The sequence below is a fragment of the Enhydra lutris genome, unplaced genomic scaffold (genome assembly GCF_002288905.1).
Source record: "Enhydra lutris kenyoni isolate GAN:26980312 unplaced genomic scaffold, ASM228890v2 scaffoldscaffold37, whole genome shotgun sequence".
Taxonomy (NCBI): Eukaryota; Metazoa; Chordata; class Mammalia; order Carnivora; family Mustelidae; genus Enhydra; species Enhydra lutris.
The window spans coordinates 7,118,331-7,137,649 of NW_019154121.1; the positions used below are offsets into that span (position 1 = coordinate 7,118,331).

Sequence of the window (19,319 nt, forward strand, 5' to 3'; positions counted from 1 at the left end):
CATTGTCTTAAGACCTGCAGGAAACAAAACCTAGGAAGCCCTCCAGCAAATCTGAAGTCTGGTGGTGAAGGGGTTTGGAGAAGCCCTCCCCTCCATTGCCTTACTCGCCTTGTTCCTTAAAAACAGCCGGACCCAGGGATCCACCGCAGTGTGGAAACCGCGCCCGGGCTGACGCTCCGAGGGCACAGGCGTTGTGCATCCCCGTCTCCGCACAGGGGGCCGCCCAGAGCCCGCACACCAGGCTTGACAAGCTGCGCGCCCCAAGGGCCAGGCACCCCCACGGGGGCGGCTGCCACCCGCCTGCCCTCTCCCTTGACAGTAACCGGGCTGGGGCGGGATGGCGGGGCGAGTGTGACAGGGACAGATCCCCGGAAGCCGGGCGGAGTTGTACTCCCGGCGTGGGAGCGGGCGGAGTGCGGCGCGCCAGAAAGCGAGCGGGCGAGAGCGCGCGGGGAGAGAGCCTTACGAGCCCCGCGGGGTTGCATTTCCGAAGGGGCAGCCGGGCGGGCGGGCGGAGCGGGCGCGCGTCACCGCCGGAGCGGGAGCCGGAGCGGGAGCCGGGGCGGGAGCCGGGGCGGGAGCCGGGGCGGGAGCCGGAGCCGCGGCGCGGAGCTGCGCAGAGCGTGAGAAGTGCGGCCAGCACCCCCGAGCGCAGCCGGCGCCCTCCCCTCCCCGCGGACGTGGGCGCGGCGCGGGCTCGGGTGCCGGGGCTCCCGCAGGATGGGCGCGCGCGGGGTGCTGCTCTGCCTGCTCCCGCTGGTGCGATCCGCGGAGCGCCCCGAGGGTCGGGCCGACGAGCCGGGCCTGGAGGCGGCCCTGGCCGTGCCCAACGCCTCGCACTTCTTCTGGAGCAACTACACCTTCTCCGACTGGCAGAACTTTGTGGGCCGGAGGCGCTACGGGGCCGAGTCCCAGAACCCCACGGTGAAAGCCCTCCTCATCGTGGCTTACTCCTTCATCATCGTCTTCTCGCTCTTCGGCAACGTCCTGGTCTGTCATGTCATCTTCAAGAACCAGCGAATGCACTCGGCCACCAGCCTCTTCATCGTCAACCTGGCGGTCGCCGACATCATGATCACGCTGCTCAACACGCCCTTCACCTTGGTGAGGCCCCGGCCCCCGCTTTGCCCCCGCCCGTCCCGCTTGCCCGGCGCCCCTCTCTCCTCGGTCCTTACAGTTCTCTCCCCCGGTTGCCCCGGGTCTGGCCCGAGGCGCGGGGGTGGGGGGTGGGGGCACGGGCTGCGCCTCTCCAGCTCCTTCCCTTCTGGCTTCCTCGCTGAAGTCTGAACTCTGCCCTGTCTCGCAGACTTTTGTCCCTTTGCTCTGACTCTTTGTGTCTTCATCTTTTTCCCTCCCGGTGACTGTCTCTATCCTCCCTTTCCCGCTCTTCCGGTCTGTGGTTTTTTCTGTCCTCCCTCTCGCTCTCTTTTCTGTCTCATCACCTTTTGAGCCCGAACTTCTGCAGCTGGGGGCACTGGGGTCAGTGACTGGAGTGTCTGCAGTCACCCCGGAGCGAATGACCACTTCCTGTTTAATAGCACTGGCCTTTGGGCCTATTGGATATCAAGCGGTAAATCGAAGCTCCTGGAAATGTTGGCAGAGATGGCTAAGTCCCCCCCATCCCCAAAGTTCCAGCCCATTCAATGCCCCGCTGCCACCCTAGGGTGCTGCTTTGTGCCACAGCTGCAACAGCAAACAATTGCTAATTGTTAATGGACACTTAAGTGCATTTTCCTAGAACACTTATTTAAATTGCGTCTCTCTTTTGTGGTTTGACAATGAGGCTGTGTCAGAAGTGTGTTGGGGAAGAGATGAGAATGAGGTGGGCTTGAGTCCCAGGGCTGGGCTGGGGGTACTTGCACGTGGGTGGTAGATGAACACCTCCCCACCCTCCACCCCCACACCAAGGCACTGGCTGCTTGGCATGAGCGGTGTCCTTCCCGTCCCTCCGGGACTTGGGACTCGGGAGTGTGGTGCTCCTGGGTGGTTTGGGATTGTGAGGGCTAGGACCAAGCAGTCTAATGACAGTTATCCCTTAGGTTTCTGCAGCATGAGTCACATTTTTGTTTTTGTTTTTTTGGGTTTTTTTTTTACCACTTCATGGAATAACCTTGTTATTATTGGTATTTTGACCAAAGCAGATTCTCTGTCTCTCTCCGTCCCTCTCTGTCTCTCACACTCATACTCAACCAGAAATAATAGACAAGCCAAAGGAAGAGGGTGAACTCCCACTTGTGTGAACATCCTTCCAAACCTCATATTTTAATACTACATTCTCTCTTTTCTCCTCACTTATGAGAAAATTGCGTTTTGCCGGTGAGGAAACTAAGGCACAGATAGAGGTTCAGTCCCTTGTACAAGGTCACTTAGCTAGTAATTGGCAAAAGGCATGATAAGAATTACTTTTCTGACTCAAGTCCAGAGGTCTGTCTACTAAGCCACTGAACCCGGGGGTGGCAGGTGAGGGGGTGGGGGTGTTCTTGGACTATGTTAAGCTTCCGCTACTCCAAACCATGGACTTTTTCTGCTCGCTGGCCAGCTTATATCTGATTCCTGGCTACTCTGAATCCTCTTGTCACCAGCCAAGGACAAAAGGGCTCCAAATACCACCGCCCCCCAATCCCGTATCCCCTGTTACCTTGAAGCACAAGAGTATATGAAAGGGCTGTGGGGAGTGTCTTCTAAGGTAAGGCATCCTGTCTTCCAGCTAGTTGGTGACAACGTTCTTCGTCTCTGGTCTCCTTTACTGTCCACTTTACACACGACAGTGAGCGTGAAGTTCAGCTGTGGTCATCGAGAGAGAAAAGCAAACAGTTACTTATAATTCCGGTGGCAGAGGCATGCATAGAATGTGGTGGAGCCTAGAGGAGAGAATCATTGGTTCTGTCCTGCCAGAGTCCCAGGAGAGGGTCACAGGAGACTGTACAAAGAACGTGACATTTCAAAGCGGCCTGGAAGGGCCGGAGTTTCCCAGGTCGAGGTGAAGGCTCCACGCAGACAGGGACCGGGAGACCAAAGGCAAAGTGTGTCAAAGCTCATTTTGTATTGAGGGGATGTTGAGTGGCTCTCGATGGGGTGGGGGGGGGGGGGGGGGGGGAGAGTGCGGGGGGGGGGGGGGGGGGGGGGGGGGGCAGGGGGCGGTGGGGGGTGCGCGGAGAGCTGGGGACAAGCGGAGGTGGGCCAGGAAGGCTGGGACGAGCTTGTGAAGGGGCCTGGGTGCTCCGGAGGCATCTGGCTCTGTCCCGAAGGCCAGGATGAGGCCAAGCGGGAAGGTGACAATAAAGTGGGAAGGTGACAGTAATCGGATTTTTAGCTGGGAAAATACCATCAGCAGTGTGAAGCCTGAATCACAAGTGGCCAATGGAAATGGTCTGGGGGAGAAATGGTGGGGCACGCCACGAGGACCACTGCCTTGGGACTGTAGAAGAGGAGATGATCTGAAAGCCGTGCAAGGCAGCCCCGGTTGGCTCTGTAATGTCTTGAAGGTGGGAGGTGAGAAGCAGGAATCGCTGACAATGTCTAGCCCCATAATGTTCATGGACGGCTCAAAAGCCTCATATGGCTGCTGGCTCCCAGCCCCACAGAGAGTAAATCTTTGGTCTGCTGTCCTAGTGTCACGATCTGGCCACACTCGTGGTCCCTCGCGACTCTCTTCCACACACTCCCCGCCAAACCATCTCACTGCTTATTCCTCAAACAGGGCCTGGGATTTCTGACTCAGGGCCAAGCCTTTGTTCTTACTACTATAGGAACAAAGACTATTTATTCCTTTTTTCTTTTCTTTTCTTTTTTTTTTTTTTTAAAGATTTCTTATTTATTTATTTGACAGAGAGAGACACAGCAAGAGAGGGAACACAATCATGGGGAGTGGGAGAGGGAGAAGCAGGCTTCCCACCAAACAGGAACCCCGACGCGGGGTTCAATCCCAGACCCTGGGATCATGACCTGAGCCAAAGGCAGACGCTTAACCGACTGAGCCACCCAGGCGCCCAAGACTACTTACTCTTTAAAGCTCATCTCATGTCGTAACAGGAGCTCATCTCCTGTTGTAACGGGAGTAGTTACTGTGTTAAGTGATTCCTCTGTACAATGCACTGTTCTACCTATTCTCCACGTGTTCTTTCTTGTTCGATTTTCACAACAACTTTAGCCCATTTTACTGACGAGGACAGTAAAGCTCATAGAGCCTAAGAGCTTTGCCCCAGGTGACAGTCGTAAGAGGCAAATACTCTGTTGTAAATCACTGGATGGTATTCTTCCTGTCCAACTGACTTGCTCTGTTATTTACTCGATCGTGTTTCCTATCAGCCTCAGCCCTCTCCCACCCCGCCTTGTGGCCCTCTCTCCGGGCCTTCTCTGGCACTGAATACTTCCCTTCTTGCATCCTGAGATACTGGGTCCTCTCCCCAGACTTGGTCAGGAGCAGCTGGAGCACTGAGGGAGTGAGCAGGCAGCTGTGGGTGATGTGGGATGAGGCCTCGGTCTGCTCCTAGGGCCCCACGCTGGCCTGGAGCTTGTCTTCTCCCCAGCCTGCCTGCCGCTCTCCAGGCCCCTCGGTCCCCTTCCCAGATGGACTTGCAGGTTTGCTTAGTCAACATTAGAGAGCACAGCCCCCACGCGCTGTTGTGATTTTTCCTATGTGTGTCCCCCATTAAGTCTGAACTCACGCGGGCCAAGAATGGATTTTATTATTACCAGAAAAATAGCTCCTATTTCTTTCTAATAATATCTTTCTACTGATCTGCCAGACACGGTGTTCCCCCCTTTATAGACCTTCTGAAACCTTAATCCTTACAATAAGCCTGCAAGGTAGAGATTTTTAAGGCTCGTTTTACAAATAAGGAAACTGAGGTTCAGAGAGATTGTATCCCTCAGCCCAGGCCACACATCTAGAGGCCAGTGGAGGTGGCAAGTCCAAGTCCAAAGCCCACAGATTCCCACACTCTCCCGGCACCTAACAGGGGGAGGCCCCAGCAACGTGATCAGGTTTCCCTGAATCAAGTGATTGGAAATCAGTCCTGCTGGAGGAAATCGTGTGTGACCCACAGCTGAGGAGAGTGGAGTGGAAGAAACCTCCTGAGGGATGCTCCTCAGAGGCCACAGGGGCTGGGTGTCAGGCTCAAGGCCTCTGACCTCTGTGGGCTGGTTTCCAGGTCCGCTTTGTGAACAGCACCTGGGTGTTCGGGAAAGGCATGTGCCACGTCAGCCGCTTCGCCCAGTACTGCTCCCTGCATGTCTCCGCACTGACGTTGACGGCCATCGCCGTTGACCGCCACCAGGTGAGGGCACCTACCCCTGACCCCCTGTCCGTCCCCATCAGGCTTCGCTTCTCAGGGAACTGCAGGGTCCAACACAGTGTTCTAGCACATGTTTCAGTATGCGTAGTTGTCTCATTGATCAGTTTGAGCACCCAGGCTAGGCATTTTAAAACGCGTGTGCTAAGTGCTACGAGAAAATCATTACTCCCAGTTTGTTTTTTCAGCAAAGGCTTCCATGTCGTGTCTCAGAAATTAATGAGCTTGTCTTGGGTGTAGAAAAGCCAACCTGAAAATCACACATGAAAAGAGATTGGCAAATCACTGCAGGACAGAGTCAAGGGAGATGGCTGTTTCTTGGCCCCCGTTATCGAGGAGGAAGCTAGAGTATCCAGGTGGCAGGAGCGGGCCTCAGGGTAGGGCAGGAAGTTCCTGCTCGCTGTCCTGCCCCATCAGACGCATGTGGTGGATATGGCAAAGGAAACCAAAGAGGGCCTGGGGATGCCTATCCTGGAGGAGGACGCCTCTGTGGCAAGGACCTCCCACACACTGACTTAGTTGGTCCATGTTGCGTCCTTAGGTCTGTGTGGAATCGAGGAATGGAAGCGAAGGAAAGTGCGTGCGTAGCTTTCCCAAGATCACCTGCCTGGTGACTGATGAAGCTAGGATTAGCACTGAGGTCTGTCTGGCTTCAAGCCTCTGCTCTGATCACTAGACCACCCTGCTCTGAGAAAGCTGAGGGGCACCTTACAAGGCCCATACCATAAGGGCCACCGGACAGAGAGGGTAGAATTTATTGTGAGTAGCTCCAAGAGACGCAAACAAAGACCAAAGGAGAGGAGGCTTCAAAGACGCAAATTCAAAGATACAGCTCAGTGTGAGAAAGAATTTTTACATAGAACAGAGCTGCCTGGGGAGGTAATGAGTTTCATTTCACTGGCCACTTTTAAACAAGGGCGGGATGACACTTGAAAGGGATGGTTTAGCAGACATTCATCATTGGGAGGGAACTGGGCTGGGCAAACAGATTTCTTCAGCCCTGCAAGTCCGTCATTTTGGCGTTTCTATTGCAGACGCTTTGGGCAATGTCTGAAAAGCTAGCATACAAATATTTTTCTGGCATACAAATATATTTGCCTTTCTTAACCTTCTCCCTGAATTCAACAAGAGGGATTCTGGGTCGCCCTTACCTGGCCTGTGCTTACCCCCATCTTAACATGGCTGAGTGACCCTTGGGCCAAAGGTGGGTTGGTCTGGGGAGTTCAGGGATAAGTCTTGCCCACATTGATCACGATGCTGTGTTATAAACCCCCGAAATGGGGACTCGTCCCAAAGCCAGTGAAATCTTCAAGTGATATCCAGGGCCTCTGACCCAGGCTCTCACTTCTCTCAGCAACCTGAACAAGGAGGGAGCGTGAAGGGCAAGCTCCAGAAGGGGGCTGTGCAGAGCCACTTCTAATGCCTGTGACTTCCTCCCATAAAACCTAGAAAAAAAACTGGAGAAAAATTTGGGGAGACACAGCCAGAATGTCCACTGTGTCACTCTATATGACCTCTCCCCCTAACCCTGGATTCACCTGTCTCAGGGCGCCTTTTGTAAGAAAGAGAATGCTCCTGCTCTTAGAAGACGAGAATGCCATGAGATTCCCAAGTCTTGACCTAAAGGTTTAAGGAGAATGGATTATCACATTGTGGCAATTCCAGGATGCTTTTCAGCCCAAAGTCTGCAATCCAGGCTTTACTATAGGCGTGGGAAAGCTGGACCCCACTGCAGCTTTAACAACGAATGCAATAATTTAAATAAATACATTTTTTTAAAGATTTTATTTATTTATTTGACAGATTACAAGCAGGCAGAGAGAGAGGGGGAAGCAGGCTCCCCACTGAGCAGAGAGCCCGATGCGGGGCTCGATCCCAGGACCCTGGGATCATGACTCAAGCCGAAGGCAGAGGCTTTAACCCACTGAGCCACCCAGGCACCCCAATAAGTAAATAATTTCATCACCAGTGTTGTGAATCCCCAGATAAACGTCCATGCAGCTTCCCATGAGGTCAGAGCCCTCCATGACCTAAAGGGTCCAGGGGGAGGGGGCAGGGCACGATCCCAAGGTGGAGGCCGACCATGGCTTGTCCTTCTGCTGGCCTTGTGGGTATCATGCAAGCAGACCTCCTACCCCACCCCTGCCCCGCCCCCTCCTTCTGCCACATATGATGGCAAGACGGCTCTGAGCTGCTTGGAGTCTCTGAGTCCAGACGACCTGCTGGAGGGGGGCCATGGGGGTGGCGTGGTCCAGGGGCTTCATCCTGAATGAAGGGGTGCTCCTTTATAAATCGGACCTGCCTGCCTCCGAGAGACACGGCAGCTGCGTCGTCAGGATTCTGTCTGCTTCTGCATTTCTTCGGCTGGCGACACACAATGCTTGTTTTCCAGGTCATCATGCATCCGTTGAAACCCCGGATCTCCATCACGAAAGGGGTCATCTACATCACGGTCATCTGGACCATGGCAACGTTCTTTTCACTCCCACACGCCATCTGCCAGAAATTATTTACCTTCAAGTACAGGTGAGTTGGCTAGTAAGGAGCAGCCTGTGGCCACTGAGGACCTTGACAGGGAAATCTGAGCATCCCCACTCCGGCCCTGACCCCAGTACCTGCTGCACCCAGCTGTTCCCTCTGTCTGTCTCCCGTCCTCTTGCTTCTGAGCGGGGGTGGGGGGGGGCCGATAACGACGACTGTCTGTGGCATCCCTTCCTCTCTTTCTCCTCTCTTCCTCTTAACCACTTCGGCTCCCTCCTTGTTCTCCACCCAGTTTGTCTGCAAGGTCAAGGCAGTAGCGAGCAGCTTCTTTCACTGGGAACGCGTACCCACACAATCACACAGACCAAGAGGCAAAATTCTAAATTGGCGATGTTTATTTATTTATTTTTTAAGATTTTATTTATTTATTTGGCAGAGTGACACAGCATGAGGGGGAACATAAGCTAGGGCGAGCGGGAGAGAGAGAAGCAGGCTCCCCCTGAGCAGGGAACCCAGCGCAGGGCTCGACCCCAAGACCTTGGGATCATGACCTGAGCCAAAGGCAGATGCTTAATGACGGAGCCACCCAGGCACCCCTAAAATGGTGATGTTTAAATACTCTCACCTGACCTGCAAACAGAACATGCCTGTGTCCGTGTGTCTGAGGCAGGAAGCTCCACTTCCTCCGCCTCCCTTTCAGGCTGCCTTGTCAGTCACATCCTCTCACAGAATGAGAATTTCTTTCAAAGCGCTTCATTTTTTAAAAATTTAAACACTTGTGTGTGGTACTAGTTCACTGAAGGTGCTGCCCTCAGCTAGACTGTAAGGTTGGGGAGAGTTGGCACCATTTCTGATTCTGCTACCTTGGTGTCCCCTAGCACCTAACTTACTGTCTCCACGTAACAGGCTCTCAGCACGTAATCACTTACTTACTGAATAAATGAGTGAGTGAACGAATGAGCTTCAAGCGATTTTCATCAGTTCATAGTTGTTTTCGATGAGGTTCCTTAGAAATAGACCCTGTGATGATACAGATCAATTATAAGGAAGTGCTCCCAGGGGTCATGGCTGAGGGAAAGGGGATGCAGGATAGCAAGTGGAGGGAGACCAAGGGAAGGTGCAATTTGGGGGTGGAAGGTTGTTGGGGGTAGCTACAGCCAGCTGCACCGGATCTCTAGAGCAAAGATAACACAGAGTTTGTTCAGCCTTGAAGCAAGGGAGCTGGGCTTTCATATTCCAGGCTTCCCTGGGGAACATGGAAACTCCCAGCCCCTTCTGGCTCTTAGGGGATCTGTAGGAAATGATTTCAGTGGCCCGAGGCTAGGTACCTACAAGATCACAGGGTTGTCTGGGGGCTAGGGTCCTGGCACTGCAGACCTGTAAAAGGGATCTGAGAGGATCTAGGGGCACAGTGCTAGTGTGTCCCACAGTCGCCACGCACTACTCCTCCTGAGGTGTGCACTTAGAAACATACATTTCTGTGCCACAGGCAGGGTCAAGAGACTAAGTCTGAAGGCTGATTACAGCTGCAGTGGACACTTGAGCAACACTTGTTCGAACGGTGTGGATCGACTTCTATGTGGATTTTTGCCACTGATAGATTCCAGCACTAGAAAGGTGTTTTTTTTTCTTTCTCCTGATTTTAAATATTTTAATTCTAAATATTTTATTTACTTATTTGTCATAGAGAGAGAGAACACAAGTGGGGGAGCTGCAGAGGCAGAGGGAGAAGCAGGCTCCCCACTGAGTAGGGAGTCCAATGCGGGACTCGATCCCAGGACCCTGGAATCATGACCTGAGCTGAAGGCAGACGCTTTAACCCACTGAGCCACTCAGTTGGTTAAAATCCTTCTTATTTTAATAACATTTTCTTTTCCTTACTTTATTGGAAGAATACAGTATTTAATACATACACAAAATAATGTGTTAATCAATTGTTTATGTTTTCAGTATGGCTTCCAGTCAATAGTAGGTGATTGGTAGTTAAATTTGGGGGAAGTCAAAACTCAGCCATGGGTTTTCAGCTGTGCAGGGGTTGGTACCCCTAACCTCTCTGTTGCTCAAGGGTCAGCTGTAATTTATAAAGGCTCCCTCCCCAAATTCTATGATACTGAAATGAATCACATACCCAAATCCCCTAGCACTCGGACTCCCATCTGCCCTCACACTGAGGGAGCTGGGGTTTTTTGTTTGTTTTTTTTCCCCCTGCTAACAGAAGCAGAGAGAATTCTCTATCAGTAATGAGGGCCACCAGCACCTAGGACAAGAGCAATGAGCCACAGGGTGGGAGGAGAAAACAGCCATTTTGAGTTTAGACCTTTTGCAGTATGACAACTCCGTTCACACCCACAATCAGGACATTTAGATTAGGACACGGGGTTAGGATTCCCACCACAAGTTCCTGCCTTATTTTTCCTGGGTCACCTTCTAAAGGGACCACTTCGAGTGAGCCCCGCCCCAGCCACCTTCCACACAGGAGGTACTTGCACCCCTGCTTTCTATCGCGTGCTTGCTGGTGACGCGGACAGAGGACTGCCCTTTCCCCAGCTCCCGGTGCCTCCGTTCTGGGCTTTGTAAGTAACAGATCTCGTGGCGTGGCTTCCTACATGTGAGAGTATTGAAATCCGCCTTCCGTCAAAACGGCCCCGCGGTTTTCACTTCCCCGAAGCGGGAGTTCGGATGCCGAGGGAGGTACTTGCCGGCCCTTCCTGGGTGCCTAGCGCTTCCTGGTTCAGCAGGTCAGAATCTGCGGAGTCCTAACACACGAGCTCTGGGGATTCCTCAAAGAGGACCAGGTGCATTCCATAGAAAAGAGATACTCGTTATATGAATGGCTGAAGGTATTTTAGTTGGGGCTCTGCCACTCACATTCTTAAGACCCATCATTTCTTAGCCCCCCTCCTTAATTCCCCTCTGGAATGGGAGTAGGTGATAAACTGGGGAATTCCAGGATTTCCTGAGCACGTTGTACTCTCAGGGTGAGTTAGTTCTAAGACGAGGAACACCAGTGTTTTATCCATTCATTGAACAAATATTTACTGGGTCTCTGTTACAGGCCTATTCAAGAGTAATACAAGGTTAAGAGGCACAGAGAGAGCAGATGTTCTCCTTATCCTTATAGAACTCCCAGCCTAGTGGGAGAGCCAGAAATGTCCCAGATAATTTCGCTGTAGCAAAAGCGCTATAAGGGATGAGCTGGGAGCCCAGTGGGGAGGAAGGCCAGTGCTTCTTGGGATGAAGCCTTTCCACACTAATGGCACACCCTCCTCTTCCTTTCTCCATCTCTGCCTCTCCCTGTTTCTATATCTCTGTCTCTCCCTGTCCCCCCTGCCACCAGTGAGAACATTGTCCGCTCCCTGTGCCTGCCAGACTTCCCTGAGCCAGCTGACCTCTTCTGGAAGTACCTGGACTTGGCCACCTTCATCCTGCTGTACATCCTCCCCCTCCTCATCATCTCCGTGGCCTACGCCCGAGTGGCCAAGAAGTTGTGGTTGTGCAACACCATTGGGGATGTGACCACGGAGCAGTACCTGGCCCTTCGGCGTAAGAAGAAGACGACCATCAAGATGCTGATGCTGGTGGTGGTCCTCTTCGCTCTCTGCTGGTTCCCCCTCAACTGCTATGTCCTCCTCCTGTCCAGCAAGGTCATCCATACCAACAATGCCCTCTACTTCGCCTTCCACTGGTTTGCCATGAGCAGCACTTGCTACAATCCCTTCATCTACTGCTGGCTCAATGAGAACTTCAGGGTCGAGTTGAAGGCATTACTGAGCATGTGCCAAAGGCTGCCCAAGGCCCAGGAGGAGAGGCCACCCTCCCCAGTTGCTTCTTTCAGGGTGGCTTGGACAGAGAAGAGCGATGGCCGGAGGGCTCCACTGGCCAGTAACCTCTTGCCCTCCTCCCAACTCCAGTCTGGGAAGACAGACCTGTCTGCTGTGGAGCCCATCATGGCAGTGAGTTAGAGGGAGGCGGGAAGGGGCAGGGAGAAGGCTCTGTCCCCAGCCGAGGTTGGCAAAGGGCCTGAGGACGGAGCCTGGAAAAATGCCTGTCCCCTCACACATGACCTTCACAGTGCTGGAAACAAGGCTCTACAGAAGCCACGGGACCCTGGATTTCCTAGGAAATGCTGTCTAGCCTCCTACCCCATTTGACGTGAAAACTAAAAGGCAACTACAAATCAGACATGTGTTTATGAATTCCTGTCTAAGAAATGCTGCGAGGCATATCACCTTGGTTCCCTGAGCCAGGGAACCCAGGACAGCTTCAGCCCACATGAGGGCTGAGTCAGTTGGCTGCCTAACAACCCTCCCTACCACCGAATGTTCATAAAGGACACCTGAGTCATACTTGGGGCGTGGCTGACCCAGATGCACAGAACTCTACTCGAACAATGTTCATTGGCCATCGAAAGGTGAGTGAGCCACAGTTGACATGGAGGGTTTTTGGGCCTCACTTTCTGAAGTCCTGGGCCAGGATGAATCTCAGTAGTAGAGTGGTTGGCTTGACAGATGACAAGAAAGGACCAATTAGGGCCCTTAAAGAGGAATTACTGAGTTATCTTAAAGAAGGATTATTATTAAAACTTGGGAAAATTTAGAAAAGCACAAAGAAGAAAACAGAATTCACCCCTTTCTGCATTTTGTTAATATGCTATGGATTTATTTACAACTTTTCCCTTTGCATGTGTGTGTGCACACGCTCTCCCTTCCATCCTGAATTACACTTTTCCACATAGACACAAGCAAGCAACAGGGCATAACAGAGAACTTCCGAGCCTCTCTCCCAAGGATAGTGTCCACCAGAAGAATTGGAAGAAGAGGTGGGAGAGGAACCCAAGAGTAAGGCTGTCATGGAGCCAACAGACTGCCTTCTTCTTGTAGCCAGTGGTGGGAAAGGTCTGGATGAAGTTCTCAGATGGTGGCCATCATGATGAGCCGGGAAACAAAACTCATCGAGGAGGCATAATTCCTTCCCTCCTGCACTCACATGGAACAAGAAGTGGTAAAACGTTGCCCTGATTTTATAGGAGATGATGGAGCAGCCTCTCCAACATGCCAGAAATAATTGCTCTTAGACACTTCAAATCCTCCCAAGCTGTCTAGACAGGCCACTTCTCTGTGTTGTCTGAATAATAATACGGCTTCTTCACACCAGTTCCCCCAAAACGACTCACTTGTCAACATCACCCTGGTGGCTCCCATGTCACCTTCAGAAACCTGTGACATCATGATGGTCCTTAAGGACTCAACATGCCAGAGAAATCTCCTTCCAGAGACCGAGTGTTTTCATCACCTTCAGTCTGGTCCTGAGTGACTCACTGTGTCACCCAGGAGACACAGGCAGAATAGAACTTAATTCACCCACCCTAAACAATTGCCACTCTTACACTGGTTTTAGGTTTCTTCCTAGCACCAGATGGATCTTGAAAGCAAACATGGATATGGAGCTGAGTGGAGAACTGAGGTTTGGGGAAAAGAACTTTGTCCAGGTTTCACTTCAATCTCTTGACTGTTCATTGAAACTGCACTTGGTCATATTATCTGCTTTCCTATAATTAACCATGGGGGTTCATTATCCTACTCTCTCTATTTATAAGAATGTTTGAAATGTTTGACTTTCATGGGACAGATTGGCTTCTAAGCCCATAGGGTTCCCAAGATGGATTTTTCAGGCCAAATGGCTTCCAGGTCTGTGCCTACTGTCTCTGTGGTGTCAAGAAGTAGCCTATGGTTTCATCTTAATGCTGCCATGGAAATTCTTTGAACCAGAAAGAAAACAGGCAGCAGAATTACACATAGTTTGTCCTGCTCTGGAATCATGGGGAAAGCTTTACTTTTCCTCCTTGTGAGGGCATCTAGAAATACTGCAAAGTCAGAGGAGGCCCTTCTCTGTGGGGGAAGACCTGCACATGGCCCAGTACGTCTGGGCCTCCAAGACAGTACCTTGTCTTCCCCATTCCCCTTGTTCTCTGTGTGCCTCAGAGCCAAAAGCAGTTTGTATTTGTGAATGTGAAAGTTGTTAAACTTGAGTCTGTCCGATGTTTTATAATGTGTACGTTACTGTAGGTGCTCCAGTCTCAATAAAATATATTTTGGATGCATGGACTATGCTTCTTGGACTTCTGATTAAACCACAGTTGGTAACCTTTAAAATGGAGGTCCATTGGATCACAAAGAGAGCATGAAGACCATCTGCCTACACCCCTGCATGCTATAACTGAGGAAGCACAGGCATGTGTTGGCTAGGGTCAGTAGCCAGCTGGAAACCTCTGATCTCAGTCTAGTGCTTCTTCCATTGAACTGGCTGCCACATCCCCTCTTTTGTGATTATGAATCTGTGCTGAGGACCCAGGACTCCATCCATGAGTCCTTGGTGGTTCAGGAAGAAGTAGAGCTGCCACTGAAGCCTTGGGATTGGTTCTCCAACTCAGAGTGTGCAATGAATGCCACATTCCCGTGTTGACCAGGATTTCTGCCCCACTGGGCCTAGGGTCCCCTTGTCCTACCAGGTAAGCTGGGTAGGGGTCTTTGTAGTATACGTAGTTACTCTGATGCCACCCAGAGCCCAGGATATCAGTGTCACATAATTTCATGGAAGGTTGCTTATAGGGATAATTTACAGAGCCAAGAGGAATACTTGAAAGAAAAATGAAAAGCATAGGAAAAGGAGAAGGGAAGTAAGATTTGCTGACACCAAATATGAAGATAACATGCTAAATGCTTCTCAGCTCATGATCTCATTCACCCTCACAGCAGTTCTCTGGGTTGGGTGTTATCATTTCTACATTGTGAAATTAGGTTTTGAGAAGGCAGGTAGAAAAGGAATCTTGATTTGTTTTTAATTCAACATTTTACAAATTTCCTCAATTGTGAGACACTTTTGGGGTAAAACCTGTTAACTATCCTAAAAGGAAGTGCTTGAGTTACTTGCTCGGGGAATGTTTGACTAAGTGGACCCCAGAGCCCTCACAGCTCCATGGCTAATGAGTCCATTGCTCTAGTACAGTAGAACTCAATTCTGGTTAGAAACCTCTTCCAAATAGACCGTAAGTGACTTCCAGATTGCTTGTGCCCTGCTTAACTGACCATGGTGGGTTGCCAAGGCAAACAGTTGTCTTTTAGGCAGCCTGGGCCTTGGGGTCCTCAGAGGGCACAGGCAGAGCTCAACTCAACCCTCACTGCTCCAGACTGGTGTGACATGCATGCCTCCAGGGCCCTCTGTGCTGCTGTCCAAGGTACAGGCTCTAGGATAATAGGAGGCAACACCAGAGTGTCTGGGCTCAGGGGCAAATCTGGAAGATGGGGGGGAAACATCAACTGGGGAAGCAAGCCTGTCTTGGAGTGTTGCCTGCAGGTGGTAGAAGATGCTCACAGTGCTGAGATCAGCCCATTAGCATCTTGCTTTGGCATCTCTGTGTACCTCCCCTTCCTTTCTCTTTCATTTAAAGGAGTAGCTAAAGAGGGAACAAATAAGGTACGTGCAATGCTAGATGGCACTTAAATAATATTCTAATAGTATTTAGTGTGAGAAAGCCCTGCAGTTCACTCTCCTTTCTGAGACTTTGTAATCTCTCTTGCTGAGAATAAACTATTTGCTGCTTTATGGGTACAAAGTGGTTGATGTTAATAGCTCCTTCTATCCTCCTGTTTCTAGTCTAGGAGGAACCTTATCTTCAGAGTGGTCATGAATTTAAAGTGCCCAGATTAAATGTGAGGAAAACAAAGGAATCATGGACACAACATTTAGGATATTGGTTACTTGAGATGGAGGAGAAGGTATATGGGTTCGCATGTAGGGTGATGGGGTTATAAATAGTTGTCAAGGTTCTAGCTTTTCTTTGGGGCAACATTAAGAGTGAGCCATAAACCAAGGATTATGATTAATTCAATTCTGTGCCTCTGTAGTCTATAAACAAACAGTAAACCAATAAAAATGGAGATCTAGAGGTCCAAGCCTTTATTTTTCTTCCCTGTATCCTTCAAATCAAGTTACTTCTATGTCTGTGTTATTAAAACATGCAAATAGAGTTCACTTCCAAGACAAATAGGGTATGACAATTATATTTCCTTTTTACAAACAACCTTGCTCTTCTGGATTTAAAACTCCCTCTTTGTTTCTGGCTTAGTTTTCTATGTCATGATCACTAATTCCTTCCCAATTTTTCAGAAGAGTTAAAACCCCTTTGTGACCTGACCACATACATGGAGTGTCTGCCATCGCTCCTCCCCCACAGCTCCTAGGCTGTCAGCTGCTTCTCCCTGGGCTAACAGAGTTTTCTGCTTGCACAGCACCTGCTTTCCCAGGAAGCCCCTTCTCCTCTACCCAGTTGCTAGGTCTTGGAGTTTCCTAGGTCCCTGTCTTCCTCTTTTTAAAAAAAATTTACTCCTTTATTTTGGAAGACCACATTCTCTAGCAGTTGCTCCAGAAAAGGTTCATATAAACTAACTGAATTTTAAGACATTTCTATTAGTTTTCTGTTGCTGCCATAACAAATTACCACAGTCTTAGTGGCTTAAGCAACACAAAGTTATTATCTTACACTTCTGTAGATGGGTCAGAATCTGACACATCTCTCCTGGGGCTAAAGTTAAGGTGTCTTCAGGGTTGCATTCCTTTCTGTAGGCTCTGGGTTGGCTCCATTTCCATGTCTTTTCCAGCTTATAGAGACCACCCACATTCTTTAGATCATGGACTGCTTTGTCCATGTTAAAAGCCAGCAACATGACATCACTCTGAGCTTCTGAAGTCACATTTCCTTCTCTGTCCTTCTGCCCATCCCCTCCTTTTTTTTTTTTTTTTAAGATTTTATTTATTTATTTATGAGAGAGAGAGAGACCCTGAGAGGGGAGAGGTCAGAGAGAGAAGCAGACTCCCCGCCAAGCAGGGACCCTGATGTGGGACTCAATCCCAGGACTCCAGGATCACGACCTGAGTAGAAGGCAGCTGCCCAACCAACTGAACGACCCAGGAGCCCCAATCCCCTCCACTTTTCAAAGGTGATTACAAGGATGTAATTTGTAAACCTTTGTGATTACATTGTATCCACCTGAATAATCCAGGATAATCTTCCTATTTTAAAAACGGTGACTAGCAACCATAATTCCATCTGCAACCTTAATTCTCCTTTGCCTGAGCGTGTTCATAGGTTCTGGGGATCAGGACGTGGGAGGCCATTATTCTGCCTACAAGCACTGTGCATCTACTTTCCAGCACTTCTTCTGAGAAATTGAATGCTTTTCTGATTGCTAGTCCAGTGTATGTGACCTGATGATCTATTTTAGGTAGAGGTTAAGCAGGTGAGTTGAATGGCTAGAATAAAAATCATTACCTCTGCACCTATGAATTATGTAATATTGGCACCTACCTCAGTGATTCCTTCAGAGAGATAATGTTGCTTTTGGCTTGTATTTTCACTGGGAGGAAGAGCTTCGAGGGGCTTCCATTAATACCACCATAACGGAGCTCCTGTGTAGATTATGTCGGTTGCTAAGTATTCCAACTCTGTATTTAGGAACTCAGGAATTAGCCACAGAATAGACCCATGGACCCCCGATGAGTGGGACACAAGTCAGAATTCCGTTTATCACTTGACCTCTAAAAGTCCTCGCTGTCGCCTATGGGCCACAGTGGATTTTTCCATCTCTAAGAATTGGTGTGAACTAAAAGCTGGTCCAGTCATTCCCAAATTGGTCATTCCATAAGCCCCTTTGGAGAAGCTGATTGAGAGAACTATAGCACTTACAGTGATACTGTTACAGTCTTTTCTTTATTCAAGAGATCCATGATCTGTACAGTAACTTGGGTATGGAAATTAAATGAGGGGCTCTGGATTTCAGACGCGGTGGCTAAAGTTAGGTCTCCATTTGCCAGACCTACAGCTGTTTTTTGTTTTGCTATACAAATCGAGTAGTACCTTAGTAGAGTGGCCTTCTATTTATTCCAGGTCCCTGTGATAATTTAGTCGCTGTGAAGTTCCTGTGGGCCACATCACTGATGAATGAGCTGACTCTGCTGGTTGCCATAGTAACCCTACCCTCTGTGCCATTAGAGGTGAGTACTACTACTTGGCTTCTGCCCCCCTCAGAATCCAGGCCCATCAACCTTACTCACATTAGGAAGTCCATTTCAAAGACAGTATCCTCACATTCATTTTTGATGCATGGAAAAGATCCACTCAAACACTTTCCCATATGTCTGCATTTCTTTCATTAGTGTGTGTCTCTATGCCCTGGAAAGGTCTGGGCTCTCTGAGGGGATATATTTAAGGGTGAATGCATGGGTCATACCTAATAAATCCACTGCACTATTCCTATTTCTTTTTATTTACATTACTTATTTTATTTTATATATATTTTATTTTATAATATTTTATATTTTATATATAATGGCATAGACCAGTACTGAGCCCGGAAACAATAGAAACCTAGCAGATCATTAAATTATAAAATTATTATTCCTTATTAAACTAGTTAAAACCATTCCTAAGACCCCAAATAGCTAAAATAATCTTGAAAAAAAGAAGAACAAAGTTGGAGGTTTTACATTTCCTGATTTCAAAACTTATGATAAACCTGTGGTGATCAAAACAGTGTGATACTGGCAAAAAGACAACCATAAAGACCAATGGAATAGAACAGAAAGCCCAGAAATAAACCCTCCCATATATGGCCAGATGATTTTCAACCAGGGTGCAGAGACCAATGGGGAAAGGAGTCTTTTTAATAAATGATGTTAGGTAAATTGGATATCCATTTGCAAAGAATGAAGTTGGACCCTTACCTCACACTGTATATAAAAATCAATGCAAAATGAATAAAAAATCTAAATATAAGAGCAAAAAGCATAAAACTCTTAGAAAAAAGGCTGTGGCCACTGAAGATTTGCTTTCAAAATGCATTTTATTCCTAGTGACCTTGGTGGATCATTTAAGAGACTGCTCAACCAAAACAGGCCATAGAACACCTGTGCCTCCTCCTGTAATGCTAACCCAATCCCCACTGCCTTCAAACCCTATGAAAAAAGATAACTTATTCCAGATCCCCATTTCTTTGAAAGTCTATAGCCTGACACCAGTTCTGGAGCAAAGTCTTTATTAATCAATGTCCTTTGTAGAGAAAACAGAACCCACTAGCTTAAGTGTAATTTTCACAGCATATCACAGAGATAAGATCTTCAGGAACACTAGGGAACCTGGTTGGGATGTTTTAAAAGTGGAAGCACAGCAGCCAAGAGACATGCTCAATTACTCCATGGGACAATGCTAGAAGAAACCCACTGATGCAACTGACCATAATTCACCACCCAGCGTTATAGAATCTCTGCTACAGCTGCCACAAATCAATGAAATGCCTCAAGCTCAGTGTTCCTGAGAGGAACCCTTTGACATTCACGCAGCTTACTGGTCTACCAAGTCTACTGAAGTCATCTTCACATAGCTCACTTCTGTGACAGTGTCTGCCAGAATCTTGGCCACATAAAGATTGCTAGTTGCAAGTCATTGAACATGCAAAATTTTAAAGCATTCCAGGCATGGAATTTAAGGCA

At 49.2% G+C, this 19,319-nt stretch overlaps 1 protein-coding gene across 1 annotated transcript; it reads left to right on the forward strand.

The window, feature by feature from the left end:
- Positions 1 to 720: 720 nt before the first annotated feature.
- Positions 721 to 13,873, forward strand: LOC111154477 (G protein-coupled receptor 83). Its single transcript, XM_022514089.1, has 4 exons — positions 721 to 1,104; positions 5,154 to 5,279; positions 7,687 to 7,820; positions 11,113 to 13,873. Exons 1-4 carry the CDS (start codon positions 721 to 723, stop codon positions 11,735 to 11,737), a joined length of 1,269 nt encoding a protein of 422 aa, XP_022369797.1. The 3' UTR covers positions 11,738 to 13,873.
- The last annotated feature ends 5,446 nt before the right edge of the window (positions 13,874 to 19,319 follow it).